This window comes from Ranitomeya imitator, chromosome 7, assembly GCF_032444005.1.
Source record: "Ranitomeya imitator isolate aRanImi1 chromosome 7, aRanImi1.pri, whole genome shotgun sequence".
Taxonomy (NCBI): Eukaryota; Metazoa; Chordata; class Amphibia; order Anura; family Dendrobatidae; genus Ranitomeya; species Ranitomeya imitator.
The window spans coordinates 226,376,381-226,392,580 of record NC_091288.1 but is presented as its reverse complement, the minus strand read 5'-3'; the positions used below and the strand labels follow the sequence as shown (position 1 = coordinate 226,392,580).

The 16,200-nt window shown below is 46.7% G+C and overlaps 1 protein-coding gene across 1 annotated transcript in view; it reads left to right on the top strand.

Moving 5' to 3' along the window:
- Positions 1 to 16,200, top strand: part of STK36 (serine/threonine kinase 36) — a 112,651-nt gene that overhangs the window by 64,635 nt on the left and 31,816 nt on the right. Inside the window, exons 11-12 of the mRNA XM_069735263.1 lie at positions 2,383 to 2,520; positions 2,621 to 2,788. Coding sequence (XP_069591364.1) covers positions 2,383 to 2,520; positions 2,621 to 2,788 — 306 coding nt within the window. The remainder of the gene's footprint in view (positions 1 to 2,382; positions 2,521 to 2,620; positions 2,789 to 16,200) is intronic.

Below are 16,200 nucleotides of genomic sequence, written 5' to 3'. Positions count from 1 at the left end.
GTCCTGCCCCTGTCTCTGGTCCTGCCCCTGCCTTTGGTCCCGGCTGTAGTCGTGGCTCGGGTCCTGTCTCGGGTCCTGCCCCTGTCTCTGGTCCTGCCCCTGCCTTTGGTCCCGGCTGTAGTCGTGGCTCGGCTCCTGTCTCGGGTCCTGCCCCTGTCTCTGGTCCTGCTTCTGCCTTTGGTCCCGGCTTTAGTCATGGCTCGGCTGCTGTCTCGGGTCCTGCCCCTGCCTTTGGTCCCGGCTGTAGTCGTGGCTCGGCTCCTGTCTCGGGTCCTGCCCCTGTCTCTGGTCTTGCTTCTGCCTTTGGTCCCTGCTGTAGTCGTGGCTCGGCCCCTGTCTCTGGTCCTGCCCCTGTCTCTGGTCCTGCCCCTGCCTTTGGTCCTGGCTGTAGTCGTGGCTCGGGTCCTGTCTCAGGTCCTGCCCCTGTCTCTGGTCCTGCCCCTGCCTTTGGTCCTGGCTGTAGTCGTGGCTCGGCTCCTGTCTCTAGTCCTGCTTCTGCCTTTGGTCCCGGCTGTAGTCGTGGCTCGGCTCCTGTCTTGAGTCCTGCCCCTGTCTCTGGTCCTGCCCCTGCCTTTGGTCCCGGCTGTAGTCGTTGCTCGGCTCCTGTCTTGGGTCCTGCCCCTGTCTCTGGTCCTGCTCCTGCCTTTGGTCCCGGCTGTAGTCGTGGCTCGGCTCCTGTCTCGGGTCCTGCCCCTGACTCTGGTCCTGCTTCTGCCTTTGGTCCCGGCTTTAGTCGTAGCTCGGCTCCTGTCTCGGGTCCTGCCCCTGACTCTGGTCCTGCTTCTGCCTTTGGTCCCGGCTGTAGTCGTGGCTCGGGTCCTGCCCCTGACTCTGGTCCTGCTTCTGCCTTTGGTCCTGGCTGTAGTCGTGGCTCGGGTCCTGTCTCGGGTCCTGCCCCTGTCTCTGGTCCTGCCCCTGCCTTTGGTCCCGGCTGTAGTCGTGGCTCGGCTCCTGTCTCGGGTCCTGCTTCTGCCTTTGGTCCTGCTCCTGCCTTTGGTCCCGTCTGTAGTCGTGGCTCGGCTCCTGTCTCGGGTCCTGCCCCTGACTCTGGTCCTGCTTCTGCCTTTGGTCCCGGCTGTAGTCGTGGCTCGGCTCCTGTCTCGGGTCCTGCTTCTGCCTTTGGTCCTGCTTCTGCCTTTGGTCCCGGCTGTAGTCGTGGCTCGGGTCCTGCCCCTGTCTCTGGTCCTCCTTCTGCCTTTGGTCCCGGCTGTAGTCGTGGCTCGGCTCCTGCTCCTGTCTGTGGTCCTGCTTCTGCCTTTGGTCCCGGCTTTAGTCGTGGCTCGGCTCCTGTCTTGGGTCCTGCCCCTGTCTCTGGTCCTGCTCCTGTCTTTGGTCCCGGCTGTAGTCGTGGCTCGGCTCCTGTCCCGGGTCCTGCCCCTGTCTCTGGTCCTGCTCCTGTCTTTGGTCCCGGCTGTAGTCGTGGCTCGGCTCCTGTCTCGGGTCCTGCCCCTGTCTCTGGTCCTGCTCCTGCCTTTGGTCCCGGCTGTAGTCGTGGCTCGGCTCCTGTCTCGGGTCCTGCCCCTGTCTCTGGTCCTGCTCCTGCCTTTGGTCCCGGCTTTAGTCGTGGCTCGGCTCCTGTCTCGGGTCCTGCCCCTGTCTCTGGTCCTGCCCCTGTCTCTGGTCATGCCCCTGCCTTTGTTACCGGCTTTAGTCGTGGCTCGGCTCCTGTCTCGGGTCCTGCCCCTGTCTCTGGTCCTGCTTCTGCCTTTGGTCCCGGCTTTAGTCGTGGCTTGGCTCCTGTCTCGGGTCCTGCCCCTGTCTCTGGTCCTGCTCCTGCCTTTGGTCCCGGCTTTAGTTGTGGCTCGGCTCCTGTGTCGGGTCCTGCCCCTGTCTCTGGTCCTGCTCCTGCCTTTCGTCCCGGCTGTAGTCGTGGCTCGGCTCCTGTCTCGGGTCCTGCCCCTGCCCCTGTCTCTGGTCCTGCTCCTGCCTTTGGTCCCGGCTTTAGTCGTGGCTCGGCTCCTGTCTCTGGTCCTGCCCCTGTCTCTGGTCCTGCCCCTGTCTCTGGTCCTGCCCCTGTCTCTGGTCCTGCCCCTGTCTCTGGTCCTGCCCCTGTCTTTGGTCCTGCCCCTGCCTTTGTTACCGGCTTTAGTCGTGGCTCGGCTCCTGTCTCGGGTCCTGCCCCTGTCTCTGGTCCTGCTCCTGCCTTTGGTCCCGGCTTTAGTCGTGGCTCGGCTCCTGTCTCGGGTCCTGCCCCTGTCTCTGGTCCTGCTCCTGCCTTTGGTCCCGGCTGTAGTCGTGGCTCGGCTCCTGTCTCGGGTCCGGCCCCTGTCTCTGGTCCTGCCCCTGCCTTTGGTCCCGGCTTTAGTCGTGGCTCGGCCCCTGTCTCTGGTCCTGGTGTTCTTTGAGACTTATTTTTGTGTTTCTGCATTTTGCTTCTTGCAGGACAGTGATGATGAATGGTCGGTGTTACTGGAGGCGACGGATCCATCAGTAGCACAGCTCAGCACACCTTTTCTACTTCTCAAGGATCCTAACTTCCGGAACAGAGTGCATCGGAGACTGAGAGACTGCTGCCCCCCGGTAACTGTAATATGTCTGCACGGCTGATTACGTGGCGGGTGTAGTCTGTCCTGTATGTATTGGGGGATCTGCCACCATTAGTCATTGTCTTTCTACACAGGTTTCTTTGGAAGCAGTGTCACGCCTTCGGCCAGCTCTGCGGGTTGTGTGTAATCTCCTAACCTCTGGATGTGACCCCCATCTTCTTTCAGACCTTTGTGTAGAGTTGCAGATTCCCCATTTCCTCTTGCAGCTTATAGACCAGTCGCTGGAGGCCAATGTGCGGCAGGTAAGTGCAACAGGATGGCCGCCATATGTATTTGTGCAGGGTGTAAAGTGGGAGTATGAGAGGCATTGCAGGAAATAAGGCAAATGGATACAGAAAAGACAGGCTAAAGGAGCGCCAGGCTAAAGGAGCGCCAGGCTAACGGAGCGCCAGGCTAACGGAGCTGTGAAGGATTACCCCTTCCTCCCACGTCACCAATCCGTGACGTCCCTACACAGGCTCAGCTCTCCGGCGCCCCCTTTCTCTCAGGTCAGTAAAGGAACTGCACTCAGAGCAAATGGCCGCCGGGGAGACTGCCCTGTTACCCACACTGGGTTTCTAGGATTCGCAATCAGAGTAAAAGGATCAGCCCAAAATTAATTTATGGTTTAATTGCCTTAAGGGCGCACTAGATAATTACAGAAATATACAATCACAATATATCAAGTTACAGTCAGAGTACAATATAACAACAATAATACAAGGCTTAAAGGTATTAAGCTGGAGGTCAATTTACCAGGTTGAAGGTCGCTTGTGGAAGCTGGGGGCGCGCAGCATTCCGCAGGTCCAAAAAACTTAGTTGCCGGGCAGCCTCCAGAAAGCGTGTGCTTGCTCCCCTCTGGCTGGCATACCCTGTTCCTTAAGATATCAGCATGATCTTCTTCTTTGGAGTGCCACTCCCAGAGACCTTAGCTCTTCTTAAACCTGGCTGAGGCCCCCTGCCTGCAGCTGGGTGGGCTTAGCAATCTCCACCCCCTCTGCCTCCCTGCAAGATTTATTCCAATTTCTAATAAATGGGATAACTTCCCTCAGGATGATCGGATCAGCACACGGGCAGTACCAGCGCCTGTGGTTTGTTCTGCCGGTCATACTGGGATCAAACCTGGACCCATTCGGTCCCTGTGGAAGGCTGATCCCTATATCTCGGGTTTCAGACCTCCCACCGCCACGGGAGTCGCACTGTTGGATGCACAATTCTTTTAGGGCGAGGAGAAGGACGTAGATCTGGGTATTTATTATGATGGAATATAGGCTGAACTGGATGGACAAATGTCTTTTTTCGGCCTTACTAACTATGTTACTATGTTACTATGTATGAGAATATTTTTTATGAGCCTGTACCTCAGACGATGCATCCATAATTCACTATTCCATGTTGGCGACGGTTCGACTGGGCTGCCATAATAGATGTGTATCCAGTGGCCACTTGGCATGCGTGTTTTAATTAAGCCCCCAAGCATCTCCAAGCCCCCTGCTGGCGTGGTTTCCTCATTGAGCTTTGAAATACCGTGTACAGTTTACACTGAGCTCAGCCCGTTAGCATACTAATAGGAACTTTATTCATCAGAAAGGTTGGGGCCAAAAGCACTCGCTGCAGACCTGTGACCAGGAGACAAAATGGAGTCACGCCAATCTGGTAGTACGCCTGTTCCAAGATGGCGGCTGTTCCCAGGTTTCTTTGGAAGCAGTGTCACGCCTTCGGCTAGCTCTGCGGGTTGTGTGTAATCTCCTAACCTCTGGATGTGACCCCCATCTTCTTTCAGACCTTTGTGTAGAGTTGCAGATTCCCCATTTCCTCTTGCAGCTTATAGACCAGTCGCTGGAGGCCAATGTGCGGCAGGTAAGTGCGACAGGATGGCCGCCATATGTATTTGTGCAGGGTGTAAAGTGGGAGTATGAGAGGCATTGCAGGAAATAAGGCAAATGGATACAGAAAAGACAGGCTAACGGAGCGCCAGGCTGGCGGCCAGGGGAGATGTTGATTGAGAAAGGTCTGATGCAGCTCCTGCCGGGTGCCTCAGGAGAGGAATAAACAGTGAGCAGTATACGGCCACCTGATGAAGACGGAGCTGTTCCCTCGAAACGCGTTGTGGATTTCAATAAACAAAGAAACTTCTAATCCTTTCATCGGTGTCCTGTGCGCTTCCATGTGACCGGAGTATTTTGCAACTCATTGCAGGAAATAAGGCAGCATGTGTGAGGCACCATGTCATTAACCCTGTATGTAGAGGACATCGCACGATCATAGGAGAACGACCTCTGTGGAGAATGTTGTAGCATTAGCCATGATCCACAGGCTGCACAGTCGGGAGAACGCTCTGTACAGGACTGTGCACGGTGTTCTTCTCTACTGGTATACAGCGATACATCTCTATATACAGCGATACGTCTCTATATACAGCGATACGTCTCTATATACAAGCGATACGTCTCTATATACAGCGATACGTCTCTATATACAGTGATACATCTCTATATACAAGCGATACATCTCTATATACAGCGATACGTCTCTATATACAGCGATACGTCTCTATATACAAGCGATACATCTCTATATACAAGCGATACATCTCTATATACAGCGATACATCTCTATATACAGCGATACATCCCTATATACCTATATACCCTATATACAAACTCCTGGAGCAGCACGTCCACGCTGAACTCTCCTCCCACCTCTCATCTAACTTGTTGTACGACAATCTACAATCTGGTTTCCGCCCCCATCACTCAACTGAGACTGCCCCGACCAAAATCACTAACGACCTACTTACCGCCAAAGCTACTGGACAATACTCTGTACTCCTCCTTCTAGACCTGTCCTCTGCTTTCGACACAGTTGACCACTGCCTCCTACTGCAGATGCTCTCCTCCTTTGGCATCAAAGACCTCGCCCTATCCTGGATCGCCTAGTACCTTTCCAACCGCACATTCAGCGTCTCCCACTCCCATACTACCTCCTCATCCCACCCTCTCTCTGTTGGAGTCCCCCAAGGCTCTGTTCTAGGACCCATACTCTTCTCAATCTATAGACTTGGCTTGGGACAACTCATAAAGTCCCATGGATTCCAGTACCACCTCTATGCTGACGACACTCAGATCTACCTCTCTGGCCCAGACGTCACCGCTCTGCTGTCCAGAATCCCAGAGTGCCTATCAGCCATATCCTCCTTCTTCTCCTCTCGCTTCCTCAAACTCAATGTGGACAAATCTGAACTCATCATCTTTCCTCCATCCCACAAATCTTCCTTACTTGACCTATCTATCGCAGTCAATGACATCATGCTTTCCCCTGTACCCGAAGTCCGCTGCCTCGGAGTAACCTTCGACTCTGCCCTGTCCTTCAAACCACACATTCAAGCTCTTTCCACCTCCTGTCGCCTCCAGCTCAAAAATATCTCCAGGATCCGTCCTTTCCTCAACCCCCAATCTACTAAAATGCTTGTGCACGCCCTCATCATTTCCCGCCTTGACTACTGCAACATCCTTTTCTGTGGCCTCCCTGCTAACACCCTTGCACCTCTCCAGTCCATCCTTAACTCTGCTGCCCGACTAATCCATCTCTCTCCTCGCTACTCCTCCGCTTCCCCCCTCTGCAAATCTCTTCACTGGCTCCCATTCCCTCAGCGTATCCAGTTCAAATTGCTAATACTGACCTACAAAGCCATCCACAACCTGTCTCCTCCATATATCTCTGAACTAATCTCTCGATATCTTTCCTCACGTGATCTCCGGTCCTCCCAAGACCTCCTTCTCTCCTCCACACTTATTCGCTCCTCATCCAATCGCCTCCAAGACTTCTCCCGAATATCCCCCATCCTCTGGAACTCTCTGCCCCAACACGTCCGACTATCAACCACAGTCGGATCCTTCAGACGGAACCTGAAAACTCATCTCTTCAGGAAAGCCTATAGCCTGCACTGACACCGCTGCTGCCTCACCAACACCGGAGCTACCGCCTCACCAACACCGGAGCTACCGCCTCACCAACACCGGAGCTACCGCCTCACCAACACCGGAGCTACCGCCTCACCAACACCGGAGCTACCGCCTCACCAACACCGGAGCTACCGCCTCACCAACACCGGAGCTACCGCCTCACCAACACCGGAGCTACCGCCTCACCAACACCGGAGCTCCTGCAACCCTCAACTACTGTCTCCATCCCCACCATCCTGTAGAATGTAAGCCCGCAAGGGCAGGGTCCTCGCCCCTCTATCAGTCCGTCATTGTTAGTTTGTTTACTGTATGTGATATTTGTAACTTGTATGTAACCCCTTCTCATGTACAGCACCATGGAATCAATGGTGCTACATAAATAATAATAATATACAAGCGATACGTCTCTATATACAAGCGATACGTCTCTATATACAGCGATACATCTCTATATACAAGCGATACATCTCTATATACAGCGATACATCCCTATATACAAGCGATACGTCTCTATATACAAGCGATACATCTCTATATACAGCGATACATCTCTATATACAGCGATACATCTCTATATACAAGCGATACATCTCTATATACAAGCGATACATCTCTATATACAGCGATACATCTCTATATACAAGCGATACATCTCTATATACAGTGATACATCTCTATATACAAGCGATACATCTCTATATACAAGCGATACATCTCTATATACAAGCGATACATCTCTATATACAGCGATACATCTCTATATACCAGGTTGCAAAGCAAAACTGAGAACTACGTGGCTCGGAGTGCAAAACACTGACATTTTGAGACCCTGACATGAAACTCCACATATCTCATTCCAGTGAGATCCTGCGGTCAATCCTCAAACATGATAAACAAAACCCAGAACTTGTGATACCTTGGAGCTGTGATGAGACCAGAACAGGCGGCCATCATTCAGGAACTACCCAGAAGCCCATATCCTGTGATGAGAGAGGGCGGAAGTCTGGAGAATAATGGCTGATCATCATTGCTTTTCCGCCAGTTTTATGTCATCGATACCTAACAGACAACTTCATCAAATTATTTGCACCTATTTTTTTTTTTTTTCAAGTTGACTTTTGTGCTTTTAGTTTTCTGATATTTAAGTCTGTGGCTTCTCCAGATGTTTTTAGACAGATTCATGAAATGTGACGTTTTAACCCCCTAAGCAGGTTCTGATTTTTGTGTTTTCCTCCTTTGTCAGTGAGTCGTAGATTCCATGTCTTGGTTGGTGTTATTTGGGGTAGATTCCATGTCTTTGTTGATGTTATTTGGGGTAGATTCCATGTCTTTGTTGATGTTATTTGGGGTAGGTTCCATGCCCTGGTTGATGTTCTTTGGGGTAGATTCCATGTCTTTGTTGATGTTATTTGGAGTAGATTCCATGTCTTTGTTGATGTTATTTGGGGTAGATTCCATGTCTTGGTTGATGCCTACCATCGAAACCTTCAAAAAGAACCTGAAGACCCACCTCTTCCGACAAGCCTACAACCTGCAGTAACCACCGATCGACCAAACCGCTGCACGGCCAGCTCTACCCTACCTACTGTATCCTCACCCATCCCTTGTAGATTGTGAGCCCTCGCGGGCAGGGTCCTCTCTCCTCCTGTACCAGTTGTGACTTGTATTGTTCAAGATTATTGTACTTGTTTATTATGTATACCCCTCCTCACATGTAAAGTGCCATGGAATAAATGGCGCTATAATAATAAATAATAATAATAATAATGTTATTTGGGGTAGATTCCATGTCTTGGTTGGTGTTATTTGGGGTAGATTCCATGTCTTGGTTGGTGTTATTTTGGGTAGATTCCATGTCTTGTTTGGTGTTATTTGGGGTAGATTCCTGTTGTGAATTCTGTGGCAGAGTTCACTCCTGTGGTCACAAGTGGTACTTCGGCTGATTCTCTCAGGGAGCTTCCGTTTGTGGAGGAAAGTGGTACTGCAGCTTCTGAGTTTCCTCCCTCAGGTGATCTGGTGAGCTCGTTAGCTGCTTCTCTACTTAACTCCACCTAATGCTTTGATCCATGCTTCCTGTCAATGTTCCAGTGTTGGACTTGTGTTTCTCTGGATCATTCCTGTGGCCTGCTGCTCTGCATAGCTAAGTGCTTCTTTGCTATTTGTTGCTATTTTTTCTGTCCAGCTTGTCTATTTGTTTTGCTGGAAGCTCTGGGACGCAAAGGGTGTACCTCCGTGCCGTTAGTTCGGTACGGAGGGTCTTTTTGCCCCCTTTGCGTGGTTTTCTTTAGGGTTTTGTGTAGACCGCAAAGTTATCTTTTCTATCCTCGTTCTGTCTAGAATATCGGGCCTCACTTTGCTGAATCTATTTCATCCCTACGTTTGTCTTTTCATCTTACTCACAGTCATTATATGTGGGGGGCTGCCTTTTCCTTTGGGGTATTTCTCTGAGGCAAGGTAGGCTTATTTTTCTATCTTCAGGCTAGTTAGTTTCTCAGGCTGTGCCGAGTTGCATAGGTAGCATTTTGCGCAATCCACAGCTGCCTCTAGTGTGGTCTGCAGAGTTCCCACGTCTCCGAGCTCGTTCTATTATTTTGGGTCTGATCGCTATGTACATTGTGTTACTGAATTGCCTATCATAACAGATTCCATGTCTTGTTTGATATTATTTGGGGTAGATTCCATGTCTTGGTTGATATTATTTGGGGTAGATTCCATGTCTTGGTTGATATTATTTGGGGTAGATTCCATGTCTTGGTTGATATTATTTGGGGTAGATTCCATGTCTTTGGTGTTATTTGGGGTAGATTCCATGTCTTGTTTGGTGTTATTTGGGGTAGATTCCATGTCTTTGATTTTTATGTTTTAAGTCGTGCTGCTGTGATACACTTTATTGATCCCGTGGGAAATTATGGTATCGTATCGTATCTTTGTTGATGTTCTTTGGGGTAGATTCCATTTCTTGTTTGGTGTTATTTGATGTAGATTCCATGTCTTGTTTGGTGTTATTTGGGGTAGATTCCATGTCTTTGTTGATATTATTTGGGGTAGATTCCATGTCTTTGTTGATGTTCTTTGGGGTAGATTCCATGTCTTTGTTGATGTTATTTGGGGTAGATTCCATGTCTTGTTTGGTGTTATTTGGGGTAGATTCCATGTCTTTGTTGATATTATTTGGGGTAGATTCCATGTCTTTGATGTTATTTGGGGTAGATTCCATGTCTTGGTTGATGTTATTTGGGGTAGATTCCATAGTAACATAGTAACATAGTAAGTAAGGCCGAAAAAAGACATTTGTCCATCCAGTTCAGCCTATATTCCATCATAATAAATCCCCAGATCTACGTCCTTCTACAGAACCTAATAATTGTATGATACAATATTGTTCTGCTCCAGGAAGACATCCAGGCATCTCTTGAACCCCTCGACTGAGTTCGCCATCACCACCTCCTCAGGCAAGCAATTCCAGATTCTCACTGCCCTAACAGTAAAGAATCCTCTTCTATGTTGGTGGAAAAACCTTCTCTCCTCCAGACGCAAAGAATGCCCCCTTGTGCCCGTCACCTTCCTTGGTATAAACAGATCCCCAGCGAGATATTTGTATTGTCCCCTTATATACTTATACATGGTTATTAGATCGCCCCTCAGTCGTCTTTTTTCTAGACTAAATAATCCTAATTTCGCTAATCTATCTGGGTATTGTAGTTCTCCCATCCCCTTTATTAATTTTGTTGCCCTCCTTTGTACTCTCTCTAGTTCCATTATATCCTTCCTGAGCACCGGTGCCCAAAACTGGACACCGTACTCCATGTGCGGTCTAACTAGGGATTTGTACAGAGGCAGTATAATGCTCTCATCATGTGTATCCAGACCTCTTTTAATGCACCCCATGATCCTGTTTGCCTTGGCAGCTGCTGCCTGGCACTGGCTGCTCCAGGTAAGTTTATCATTAACTAGGATCCCCAAGTCCTTCTCCCTGTCAGATTTACCCAGTGGTTTCCCATTCAGTGTGTAATGGTGATATTGATTCCTTCTTCCCATGTGTATAACCTTACATTTATCATTGTTAAACCTCATCTGCCACCTTTCAGCCCAAGTTTCCAACTTATCCAGATCCATCTGTAGCAGAATACTATCTTCTCTTGTATTAACTGCTTTACATAGTTTTGTATCATCTGCAAATATCGATATTTTACTGTGTAAACCTTCTACCAGATCATTAATGAATATGTTGAAGAGAACAGGTCCCAATACTTTGTTGATGTTCTTTGGGGTAGATTCCATGTCTTGGTTGATGTTATTTGGGGTAGATTCCATGTCTTTGTTGATGTTATTTGGGGGTAGATTCCTTGTCTTTGTTGATGTTATTTGAGGTAGATACCATGTCTTTGTTGATGTTTATTATTTGGGGTAGATTCCATGTCTTGGTTGATGTTATTTGGGGTAGATTCCATGTCTTTGTTGATGTTCTTTGGGGTAGATTCCATGTCTTTGATGTTATTTGGGGTAGATTCCATGTCTTTGTTGATGTTCTTTGGGGTAGATTCCATGTCTTTGTTGATGTTCTTTGGGGTAGATTACATGTCTTTGTTGATGTTCTTTGGTGTAGATTACATGTCTTTGTTGATGTTCTTTGGGGTAGATTCCATGTCTTTGTTGATGTTCTTTGGGGTAGATTCCATGTCTTGGTTGATGTTATTTGGGGTAGATTCCATGTCTTTGATGTTATTTGGGGTAGATTCCATGTCTTGGTTGATGTTCTTTGGGGTAGATTCCATGTCTTTGTTGATGTTATTTGGGGTAGATTCCATGTCTTGGTTGATGTTATTTGGGGTAGATTCCATGTCTTGTTTGGTGTTATTTGGGGTAGATTCCATGTCTTTGTTGATATTATTTGGGGTAGATTCCATGTCTTTGTTGATATTATTTGGGGTAGATTCCATGTCTTATTTGATATTATTTGGGGTAGATTCTATGTCTTTGTTGATGTTTATTATTTGGGGTAGGTTCCATGTCTTTGTTGATGTTATTTGGGGTAGATTCCATGTCTTGGTTGATGTTCTTTGGGGTAGATTCCTTGTCTTTGTTGATGTTATTTGGGGTAGATTCCATGTCTTTGTTGATGTTCTTTGGGGTAGATTCCATGTCTTTGTTGATGTTATTTGGGGTAGAATCCTTGTCTTTGTTGATGTTATTTGGGGTAGATTCCATGCCCTGGTTGATGTTCTTTGGGGTAGATTCCATGTCTTGGTTGATGTTATTTGGGGTAGATTCCATGTCTTTGATGTTATTTGGGGTAGATTCCATGTCTTTGTTAATGTTTATTATTTGGGGTAGGTTCCATGTCTTGGTTGATGTTATTTGGGGTAGATTCCATGTCTTTGTTGATGTTCTTTGGGGTAGATTACATGTCTTTGTTGATGTTCTTTGGTGTAGATTCCATGTCTTTGATGTTATTTGGGGTAGATTCCATGTCTTTGTTAATGTTTATTATTTGGGGTAGGTTCCATGTCTTGGTTGATGTTATTTGGGGTAGATTCCATGTCTTTGTTGATGTTTTTTGGGGTAGATTACATGTCTTTGTTGATGTTCTTTGGGGTAGATTCCATGTCTTTGTTGATATTATTTGGGGTAGATTCCCGGTCTTTGTTGATGTTATTTGGTGTAGATTCCATGTCTTGGTTGATGTTATTTGAGGTAGATTCCATGTCTTGGTTGATATTATTTGGTGTAGATTCCATGTCTTTGTTGATGTTATTTGGTGTAGATTCCATTTCTTGGTTGATGTTATTTGGGGTAGGTTCCATGTCTTTGTTGATGTTATTTGGGGTAGATTTCATGTCTTGGTTGATGTTATTTGGAGTAGATTCCATGTCTTTGTTGATGTTCTTCGGGGTAGATTCCATGTCTTGGTTGATATTATTTGGGGTAGATTCCAAGTCTTTGTTGATGTTTATTATTTGGTGTAGATTCCATTTCTTGGTTGATGTTCTTTGGTGTAGATTCCATGTCTTGGTTGATGTTATTTGAGGTAGATTCCATGTCTTTGTTGATGTTCTTTGGGGTAGATTTCATGTCTTTGTTGATGTTATTTGGTGTAGATTCCATTTCTTGGTTGATGTTCTTTGGTGTAGATTCCATGCCTTGGTTGATGTTATTTGGAGTAGATTCCATGTCTTGTTTGGTGTTATTTGGTGTAGATTCCATGTCTTTGTTGATATTATTTGGGGTAGGTTCCATGCCCTGGTTGATGTTATTTGGTGTAGATTCCATTTCTTGGTTGATGTTCTTTGGGGTAGGTTCCATGTCTTTGTTGATGTTATTTGGAGTAGATTCCATGCCTTGGTTGATGTTATTTGGGGTAGATTCCATGTCTTTGTTGATGTTATTTGGAGTAGATTCCATGCCTTGGTTGATGTTATTTGGGGTAGATTCCATGTCTTTGTTGATGTTATTTGGGGTAGATTCCATGTCTTTGTTGATGTTATTTGGAGTAGATTCCATGCCTTGGTTGATATTCTTTGGTGTAGATTCCATGTCTTGGTTGATGTTATTTGGGGTAGATTCCATGTCTTTGTTGATGTTATTTGGGGTAGATTCCATGTCTTTGTTGATGTTCTTTGGAGTAGATTCCATGCCTTGGTTGATATTCTTTGGTGTAGATTCCATGTCTTGGTTGATGTTATTTGGAGTAGATTCTATGTCTTTCTTGATGTTATAGGTCGAAGTTTCAATGTTTTGATCGCCTCTTATTGCATTTTCTTGTGCTACTGTAGCAGCCAGAAAGACTCAGCTCTGAAGTTTTAATTTCTTCCCCCATTTCGGCATTACCTGATCAGGTTATAACTAATTTTATATATTGAGAATTCGGATGCCACTTGTATTTTTTCTTCTTTCTTAATTTTTAACGAGGGTAAATGGGAGTGATTTGAATATTTTATACTTTTATTTAACCCCTTAATCCCATATGACGTACTATCCCGTCCAGGTGCCCTAGGGACTTAATTCCCAGTGACGGGATAGTACGTCATATGCGATTGGCCGCGCTCACGGGGGGAGCGCGGCCGGTCGGGTGTCAGCTGACTATCGCAGCTGACATCCGGCACTATGTGCCAGGAGCGGTCACGGACCGCTCCTGGCACATTAACCCCCGGCACACCGCGATCAAACATGATCGCGATGTGCCGGCGGTACAGGTAAGCATCGCGCAGGGAGGGGGCTCCCTGCGGGCTTCCCTGAGACGATCGGTACACGGTGATGTACTCACCGTGTACCGAGCGTCTTCTCCCTGCAGTCCCCAGATCCAAAATGGCCGCGGGGCTGCATCCGGGTCCTGCAGGGAGTACTTCCGGGTCGCCTGCAGGTGCTGGTAAGCCTGCAGCGATGTCAGTGAGATCGCCGATCTTACAGAGTGCTGTGCAAACTGTAAGATCGGCGATCTGTGATGTTTCCCCCTCCACCCCCCCCCCCCCCCCCCCTTCCCCCCGGGACAAAGTAAAAAAAAAAAAAAAAAATTTCCACGTGTAAAAAAAAAAAAAAATAAAAAAAAATTACTACATAAATAAATTTAAAATAAAATATTATTCCCATAAATACATTTCTTTATCTAAAAAAAAAAAACAAAAAAAAAAAATAAATGTACACATATTTAGTATCGCCGCGTCCGTAACAACCCGATCTATAACTGTCCCACTAGTTAACCCCTTCAGTGAACACCGTAAGAAAAAAAACGAGCTAAAAAACAACGCTTTATCATACCGCCGAACAAAAAGTGGAATAACACGCGATCAAAAAGACAGATATAAATAACCTTGATACCGCTGAAAACGTCATCTTGTCCCGCAAAAAACGAACCGCCACAAAGCATAATAAGCAAAAAAATAAAAAAGTTATAGTCCTCAGAATAAAGCGATGCCAAAATAATTATTTTTTCTATAAAATAGCTTTTATCGTATAAAAGCGCCAAAACATAAAAAAATGATATAAATGAGGTATCACTGTAATCGTACTGACCCGAAGAATAAAACTGCTTTATCAATTTTACCAAACGCGGAGCGGTATAAACGCCTCCCCCAAAAGAAATTCATGAATAGCTGGTTTTTGGTCATTCTGCCTCACAAAAATCGGAATAAAAAGTGATCGAAAACTGTCACGTGTCCAAAAATGTTACCAATAAAAACGTCAACTCGTCCCGCAAAAAACAAGACCTGACATGACCCTGTGGACCAAAATATGGAAAAATTATAGCTCTCAAAATGTGGAGACGCAAAAACTTTTTTGCTATAAAAAAAAAAGCGTATTTTAGTGTGTGACGGCTGCCAATCATAAAAATCCGATATAAAAAACGCTATAAGTAAATCAAACCCCCCTTCATCACCCCCTTAGTTAGGGAAAAATAATAAAATTAAAAAAATGTATTTCCATTTTCCCATCAGGGCTAGGGTTAGGGTTGGGGCTAGGGTTGGGGTTAGAGTTGGGGCTAGGGCTGGGGCTAGGGTTAGGGTTGGGGTTAGGGTTGGAACTAAAGTTAGGGTTGGGGCTAAAGTTAGGGTTGGGGCTAAAGTTAGGGTTAGGGTTTGGATTATATTTACGGTTGGGAATAGGGTTGGGATTAAATTTAGGGGTGTGTCAGGGTTAGGGGTGTGGTTATGGTTGGGATTAGGGTTAGAGGTGTGGTTGGAGTTGGGATTAGAATTAGGGGTGTGTCAGGGTTAGGGGTGTGGTTAGGGTTACTGTTGGAATTAGGGTTAGGGGTGTGTTTGGATTAGGGTTTCAGTTATAATTGGGGGGTTTCCACTGTTTAGGCACATCAGGGGCTCTCCAAACACGACATGGCGTCCGATCTCAATTCCAGCCAATTCTTCGTTGAAAAAGTAAAACAGTGCTCCTTCCCTTCCGAGTTCTCCGGTGCGCCCAAACAGGGGTTTACCCCAACATATGGGGTATCAGCGTACTCAGGACAAATTGGACAACAACTTTTGGGGTCCAAGTTCTCTTGTTATCCTTGGGAAAATAAAAATGTGGGGGGCTAAAAATCATTTTTGTGGGAAAAATAAGATTTTTTTTTTATTTTCGCGGCTCTGCGTTGTAAACTGCAGTGAAACACTTGGGGGTTCAAAGTTCTCACAACACATCTAGATAAGTTCCTTGGGAGGTCTAGTTTCCAATATGGGGTCACTTGTGGGGGGTTTGTACTGTTTAGATACATCAGGGGCTCTGCAAATGCAACGTGACGCCTGCAGACCAATCCATCTAAGTCTGTATTCCAAATGGCGCTCCTCCCCTTCCGAGCTCTGCCATGCGCCCAAACGGTGGTTCCCCCCCACATATGGGGTATCAGCGTACACAGGACAAATTGGACAACAACTTTTGGGGTCCAATTTATCCTTTTACCCTTGTGAAAATACAAAACTGAGGACTAAAAAATCATTTTTGTGAAAAAAAAAAAAAAAGAATTTTTATTTTCACGGCTCTGTGTTATAAACTGTAGTGAAACACTTGGGGGCTCAAAGCTCTCACAACACATCTAGATAAGTTCCTTAGGGGGTCTACTTTCCAAAATGGTGTCACTTTTGGGTGGTTTCAATGTTTAGGCACATCAGGGGTTCTCCAAACGCAACATGGCGTCCCATCTCAATTCCAGTCAATTTTGCATTGAAAAGTCAAATGACGCTCCTTTCCTTCCGAGCTCTGCCATGCGCCCAAACAGTGGT